The sequence below is a fragment of the Enoplosus armatus genome, chromosome 9 (genome assembly GCF_043641665.1).
Source record: "Enoplosus armatus isolate fEnoArm2 chromosome 9, fEnoArm2.hap1, whole genome shotgun sequence".
In the NCBI taxonomy this organism is placed as follows: domain Eukaryota; kingdom Metazoa; phylum Chordata; class Actinopteri; order Centrarchiformes; family Enoplosidae; genus Enoplosus; species Enoplosus armatus.
In genome coordinates, this window is record NC_092188.1 from 5,922,336 (window position 1) to 5,930,384 (window position 8,049).

The window sequence follows — 8,049 nt, forward strand, 5'->3', positions numbered from 1 at the left end:
TCTGAAATTGAAGTCAGACTTATACTGTCTGGTTGCTGTCTAAATGTGTTTGAAACTGCACAATGTGTTCAAGAGTTATAACTTTTTAAATGTTTGGGGAAGATTGGATGATCATTTTACCAAAAATTCAAAATGACAGAAAATCTGAACCAAAGAATTCAGGACAAAAGTGCTTTACGAATATGGTGATATTTGATCCAGCCTTGTTTGGATCACCAAAAACTCACTTTCTTTGCCCTACCCTGCTCATTAGGATCTGTTTTTCTGTGTGTTATTTGTTAATTAATTGTTTCCTGTTTTATTTTGATAAACTCACCTCTCCTATCGTGTCAGAGAACTTCGCTTCCTGACATTTTGTCACATTGATTAGTTTCACCTGTCCCTCATCATCCTTCCCTCCAGTGCCAGTTTGTCTTTGATCCGAATATCTAGCGTTCCAGCGTTAATGTTTAGTGTTTCTGTTTTGTTTTGTTTTTTTATCTCTGCTTGTTTTCCTGACCTCGTCTCAGCCTGCTCCCTGCCGGATTTGCCTGCCCCTCCTCTAACTGATTGTGTGTACCAAACCCATTTTGGCAAGTAAATTACCACCACATTACCACATTTGCCACCAAACTTTCCACCAAATGTGATTGAAATCCATTAACAGGTTTGAGATATCCAGTTAACTTGCATGTAACTCGTAAGTTCAGCCATAGAAGTCAACAATATTGGAGCTAATGGAAATCAGTATTATATTATAGTTTGTTTGTTGTATGCTACTAACCCATGTTGTCTGGCTTCTGATAGTGATATATGTATATATATTAGCTACAGAAAAGCAACAACTGTCATTAACTGCTCAGATTTTCTAATTGTTAAAGCAATGACAAAAAAGGTGTAATACATATGAGTATGAATCATCCCAAAGAAACAAAATCTCTGCAATTGCAACAGATATTTCAGAGTTTGTTTATATACATAAAGACACATAATGTATGAGCCATGTTCACAGTCTTATACTTTCAGGTGCTGAAAAAACATTCACAGATGGTTGTTCATGCCTGCAGATATTTCTTTCTTGGCAAGTACATTAAAAGCTCAATCAAATTCCTAACATGGCTGAATTTCATGTTACAGCACATCCAAATCCATTTCAAGATGTCTACTCATTACCGCTTCAAAATGTTTGTAACAAGTCCATTTTATCTGTGACAGAAACAGGTGCCTACTGTAGCGCTGTCTCAGTTTACTCTTTAGCTCAGTGAAAATATATTTTACATGCTTCCCTAAGAAGATACCAAAAGTTAGGTGACCCTGAACTAACTATTCAACCAGCACATGCAATCCTTTTTGAGGAGATAAAGTATCTGCCGAATAACAAATCAATAAATGTGTATTCTTACTTGCTATTAAACTTGACATCGTCGTACTTGACTATCTTCCCATCACGAGTCACCACCTCCTTCTGCTCCCATGTTTCCACCTCTCCGTTTTTCTCCTCAAAGCGCCGCACCACCACCCTCCCTGTTGTGGGCAGGTTGCACGGCAGATCCTTGGCAGCCTCATGGTACAACCTCATTTTCATGAAGTCTTTTGTGAGGTCAGCTCCGCGTGTCGGTACCAGAGTCTGGTCTTTGCTTTTGTCCTCTGTCCTTGGAGGGGAAGGAGAGAGGTGCAGTGCGCCTTGAGGACGCAAAACTTTTAAGTCTGGTTTGGGTGAACGCTCCCATTTCAGCGGCGATGGAGACCTGTTGAGTGGTGATGGATCTCTGTTAAAGGGTGAAGGAGCCCTATTTAATGGTGATGGATCTCTGTTAAAGGGCGAAGGAGCCCTGTTTAATGGGGATGGATCCCTGTTAAGTGGTGATGGAGCTCTGTTCCTTGGTGATGGATCCCTGTTAAAAGGTGATGGAGCCCTGTTCATTGGAGATGCACCTCTGTTTATTGGTGACGGAGACCGGTTTCTGACATTAACGTGAGATGAAGGTGGCGTAAGGTGCTCTTTTTGAATGGGTGTACTGGTGATGATGCCTGCACCTCCGGCCTTTCGTAACTCACTTATGACCCCACCTATGGAGGCCCTCAGAGAAGGGTCGGGATCCACCATCCTACACACAGCGTGGCAGTACGGCTGATCCTGCAGGGTCTCCTTGATCTTGGCTGGACAGACACTGGGCGTGTACAGCCGAATCCGCGCACAGAGCTCAGCGATGATCTTACCCATGGCCCACACATCTGAGCGCTGGTCCCGCTGGCTGCCCATCTGCAGCACCTCAGGGGCCGAGTAGGCCTCGTTCCCCATGTCCATGGCGGAGTTGAGACCATGTCGGAAGAACTTGGCCAGTCCCAGGTCGATGATGACAGCTCTGTTTGTGTTATGCTCCACCTGGAGAAAAAATGTTGTTTAGTGTAGTTGAAATATTGTATTACTAAATTACAAACAAAACAATTCAGAGCTTTAAAAGTGGGATAATGTACAACAAGTCCTTAGGATTCATCCTATGGGCTCCTTGGATATCTGTACCAAAATGTAATGGTTGAGTCTGGACCAAACTGGTGGACTCATAGACCGACCGACATTGCCATCCCTAGAACCACCCTGCTAGCATGGCTAACAAACTATGACAGGAAAGTGTATGTACATGAGCAAAACACAGGGAAAGCACAGAGAAGCACAGAGAATCTGGGTTTTCATGGTTTGCTACACTGGCAAGATAAGGATCAGCCTTCAGAGCACCTGTTTGCTCATATCCGACCCAAGTAGTTCTTCTTCACTCTGTCTTTTAGAACTTTTGATCAATGAATATGTGGCTGGAACACTCTTCACTCTTTTGACATGAACCCTTCATACAATTTGCTGACAATCTGTTGTTCAGGCCTCCCCTCACCATGATGTTTTCAGGCTTGAGGTCTTGATGGACAATATCTCTGGAGTGGAGGTGAAGCAGCCCTTCACACATGCCGATGATAATAGTGCCTCTGTTAGATGGAGTCAACTGTAGAGATGAAAATTGAGATCAAATTTAGTCGGACTGGCATCAAGTGTCACCCGCATAATATTCAAACCAACTTCCTCATGATGAGTTGAACTCCCTTTTCCTTCAGGCCTGATTTAAACAGCTCTTCTGGAGTTAACAAGGCGTAACAGTGAGGCAGGTACACACACGCAAAAACACTGGATGTCACACATCCTACGACTGACTTTTGCAGACTACAGCCGCAGAAAACATTAGTCAGATTTCTGTCATTGAATTCAAACTCTGAGTCTGAGGTTCGGTCAGAATAAGAAGGAGGTTTATATCCTAAACCAATGCACACTACAAGAACCTGATGTGTCCCAAATGTCCATGGTGACCTGCCTTATTTTGTGCAAACCGTGCAGACTCTCAAGGGTTTTTAGAATTTGTCATGGCCAAATTGGACCACGATTTAAAGTCTGAGTATAACTTAGTGTGTTCCTGGTTTCCACAGTTTCATGAAAAGCAAATGTGGTTTTACTATTTTGTGTATTCTACACACTACTATCCTTTACTATCTTTAATTTCACCTTGAATCATGTGCCTTTTGTCTGTTGTCATGTTAACTTTACCTGTATTTTAGACTTTGACGCTTTGAAGATGGTGGTCTCTAAGTCCTCTCCGAAGATGAACTCTAGAGGAATTATCCATTTCCCGTCTTTGAGATTTATGTTGCCCAGAAGCTTTACTATGTTGGGATGATTTGCCTTGCTGTGGATCAGTGGTAACAAGTCATGGAGAGAAAGAGAAATTGACCAGTCAGCATGAAAGAAAAGAAAATGACCATTTGTTGTCTGAAAGATTTGAAACCATCTGGATCCTCTATCTTTATGTAAAGAGAATCTGCATCAATGTCCTGTAAAGTTTTGAGTCCCAAAATGGACATCACCCGTAAAAACCTTGCAGCTCAGATTTTGTTCAGTTCCATGTTTTTACATAATCTAAAATCAAGTTCATTTGTATAGCCCAGTATATACATTGTCTCAAAGGGGTTTAGGTCAGATACGTTTCCTGAGAAAAGCCCTAACTCCTTACGAAGTACAATAAATAAATACATTTAATTAACAAAAAAAAAAATAGAACTACAATGTGTCATTTAATGTGGTCATGTCCACAAATGACAATGTTAATATTTTGTACATACAAGGAACCAAATATGTACTTACAGGGTACCCTAAAATTAATATTATTGGATGCAAAACAATATATTCCTGGTGCTGGCTCTATCAGTAACACTGAGGTTATACTTTGAGCTAAATGCTAACGTATTATACAAATGTTGGCCTGCTGGCGGGACTAGAGCCGTTGGGGGGTCATCAGAGTCACTAGTATTCATCTTCCGAGCACCATGAATGTCTGTATAAACTTTCATGGCAATCCATTACATAGTTGTTGAGATATTTCAGTCTGGACCAATGTGATGGACTGACTTAGAGCCCTGACACTAGCATGGCCAAAAACGCAGAACAGCTTATTATCATGATGTATGACTCATGCCTTTCAATCTTGCATGTTTGGCTTGATGTATATCCACCCACTTTATCAATGTTGTATGATAAATAACTATGTGTATTCCCTACAAGAAAATCCATTGAATTGCGTGGGACCTTAGATGAGTTTGTATAGGAATGGCTCACATACTCTGGTTGTGAGTGGCCCACAATGATCTTTATTGGAGCATACCAGATTTTAATGGCTTTATTAATTAGGTTTTATTTAACTTTAAATGTTTTGTAGTGTTTCTACCCCTTGTTTCTGTCTCTTTTCTTGTGATAGGATAGCTTTAGTTAGTTTATGGTAAGGAATTTGTGTCTTCTAAGTACACACTGCTTCCATGAAAGATTCTGTTTTGATGTGGTGGGAGGGGACCACTCACTATTTTTTTTGTTATGTGGTGAACATAACAAAAAAATGAGTGATTACACAGCTGTTTTTCTCCCTCTGACATGTTGGAAACTTAGGTGTTTTACCTTCCAGCATTTATAAGAAATCAGCTTCTCCTTTTTCAGCAGCTCCTTCTTTCTAGTTCTTTTTAATCACCCACTCTGCCATTTTTGAGACAGCAAACATCAACAAAACCACTTACTTGTACACTTCACACTCTCTCTCCAGGTCCTTTCTACTGATGAGATGGTGGGGGACCTTCTTTATGGCAGCCCAGGTATCATTGTACTTCTGCTTGTACACCTTACCAAAACAGCCTTGTGCGAGAGTGCCGGTGGAGTACGCCATCTAGGAGACTGGACAGTGAGGGTGAAGTCATTTTTATAATCATATTGACGCTCAGATGAAACAATGTCATTTCAGGGGTAGACTAAATGGCAGGAAAAAAACTCACTCCCTGCAGTAAGTGCCAGTTTTGTGAAGACCACGATGCTTGCTTACTTGCTTGCTGTGGTTTTAACTGTGTAATTGATGTTGTGGTTTGTGGTGCTGTCGTCTTTAGATCTCTGTTTGCTAATGCAGCTGCCCTGTGCGGTAAATGTTGTTGTAATTTTTGGGACTTTCCTCTTTGCCAGCTTGCACAACAGTTAAGAGTTTGTGACTGTAAGGCAAGAGCACCTCAGACAGGATCTACTATCATGATCATGGTCATAAAGGCAACCAAACATGTCAAGCTTAATTCAGCAGTGTGCATCAGCTGTCAGTGTAATGTTATTTAGAGAGCTACCAAACTCAATCAAACTGTCTCCAGTGCAGGACTTTTACTTGTAGTGGAGTATCTTTAGATTTAGGTATCACTATTTTTATTTATAAGTGAAAGAACTGAATACTTCTTCCACCACTAACAGTCTCAATGAAATCATGAAACTAACTGCAAAACATTATGAGATTTACCAAATACTACTGCTACTAAACCACAGAGCTAATGTGTGGGATTGTCAAATGTTCCTACAAATATCTTTCATCCACGCGCCTGAATGGGTTGAATATCAGGAAATGAGCATTCTCAGGAAGGGAGTGTCACCCTTGCTGAGTAAGGAAATGTCACAGCCTGATGATTCAACTGAACTGCCATTTAGTTTCACTTAACTGGAATGAGTATCTGAACAAATAGGAGATACGGTATGGGCGGTGATTAAAAAGAGTCTGAGACCAGGATATCCTGAATCCTGAACATGAATAAATAATACGAGCAAGCTGCTGACCTTAGTGACTGTATAAATGAACCATAACTGAGCCTGTTGTGTAAATAACAGCTCCCATGCGCTGATCTAAACAGACATGTTTATTGTTAAAAAAGAATTTGACAGAAGAGTGAGCCCCAGTCAGCATTCTGCAGCCGATTTCACACAGACTTTGAGCTGTGTGTTGTTTTACAGGAAGATTAAAAAGCTGACAAACTGGTAAGTCCACAAGAGGAAATCATTTTTTTTTTTTTCTTTGCATTGGCTGGAGCACAACGTTGGCATCTTGAAGCACACTGTCATGTTTAAGTTAGCCAATAGCTTGAGAATTAATCATAGTATCAGAGAGAATACAGTCAGTCAATTTACCTTACAGCAATTTATATTCATAAAGGACAGACTGAGGCTGTTATAATAACCAGTTAACACATCACATGAAAGGCTCATCTGTGAATACTTTATGTTTAATCAAGGCATTTTTGCTATTGTTATTATTTATTATAACCCCCTGAAGTTCTATAATCTAGTTGATCCAGAGCCAATACTACACCTCTCTACAACTTTCCTAAAAGTGTATGCATCTATTTTGTCCTATGTTGTTCCACAGAAATCTTCTCAGGTTCCTACCTTTATGTTGTAGAGGGAAAGCGGCGGGGTCAGGTCTGAACACGAGTTGACATAGTTGTCTCTCTTTATACCTGTTCCACGCCTTCTTGTAGCTGGTCCATGGCCCTGAGCGAAGAAGGCACACCTGAGTACTACAGCAGCCTGAGTGGAAGTCGGGACTGAGAAACACACTGTACTGGAGAACCAATGAGAATAGAAAATAAACACTAGGACGAGGGGGAGGGGTATTCCCACTCTGATGACCGTGTGGAAAATACATGAGCAACACCTATAATACATTCCAGGGATTGATTATGAAACAAAGGGCCCATGAGCACAGGCACTTAAAAGCAACCAAATTGTTTTTGTACCCAAAACCTAACCAAACCGTAACCATAATATTGTCAAATGATTTCATCCTGCCAATAGGGGCCAAGAGGTTGGTATGAGTGAAATGCCTTAACAACTGTTTCCATTCATTTTTGGTTCAGATGCTCCCCAAAGGATAAATTGTAATAACTTCGGTGATCCCTTAACTTTTGAGTGTTGCACCATTGTCAGGTCAGAATTGTATTTATCTATATATTCTTTACAGTATCGTTGACCATTGTGTGCCTTTTATCAGAGAGACACAGTAGAGACATGACAGGATATGAGGGGAGATAGAAGGGAAATTATATACAAAAAAGGTCCCTGGCTGGGCGTGAAGGGAGGAAGTTGTGGTACATGTTCGACACACATGCCCCGAGCAAAATACTTTTCATTTAAATTCAGATGTTTCCTTTTATTTGTACCCATCTGAATGTTTATGAAGCACATGGTTGACATTTTTTTTCCACCAAAGGTTGTTTCAGCTCCACACCCACATCCAATGAAATAAGCTATTTGTAGTGATGTGTATTATTTAATACTAATCATAAAGGTAGTCTTTTCAGACAATGATATGTAGTACAAAGTTGCCACGTATGCAATGTTCCAGGTAAACAATTAACAGATGTTGGGGCACCTTAAAGATAAGATGCATTGTTGTTTAGACGAGATCTTCCTTGGTATGTGAAAAGTTATCTTTGAGAGGTTAAGGTACGTGAAACATCATTCTGAGAGGTCTCTTTTCCTGACCCCTAGATAGGGAACGGAAGTTTACAGACTTGTGTGTTGTAGTAGGACCCCATGCATGTCTAAAGGTATAAAAGATGAGCTTGAACAGTGTTCGGGGCAGCAGTACTGATTCGGCTACGGGTGCTGTCCAGGCCAAGATGCGCATGCCTGTTGATCCTGATCTTTGATGCAAATAAAGAATATTATGTAAAAAGTCAGTA

At 40.7% G+C, this 8,049-nt stretch overlaps 1 protein-coding gene across 1 annotated transcript; it reads right to left on the reverse strand.

Moving 5' to 3' along the window:
• Positions 1 to 932: 932 nt before the first annotated feature.
• On the reverse strand, positions 933 to 6,857 carry LOC139290433 (probable serine/threonine-protein kinase kinX). The gene is made up of 5 exons (XM_070912213.1): positions 6,752 to 6,857; positions 5,083 to 5,236; positions 3,569 to 3,707; positions 2,868 to 2,975; positions 933 to 2,365 (listed from the first exon to the last, which is right to left on the reverse strand). The coding sequence occupies exons 2-5, from the start codon at positions 5,226 to 5,228 to the stop codon at positions 1,379 to 1,381; spliced, it is 1,380 nt and encodes a 459-aa protein (XP_070768314.1). The 5' UTR covers positions 5,229 to 5,236; positions 6,752 to 6,857; the 3' UTR covers positions 933 to 1,378.
• Positions 6,858 to 8,049: the final 1,192 nt, after the last annotated feature.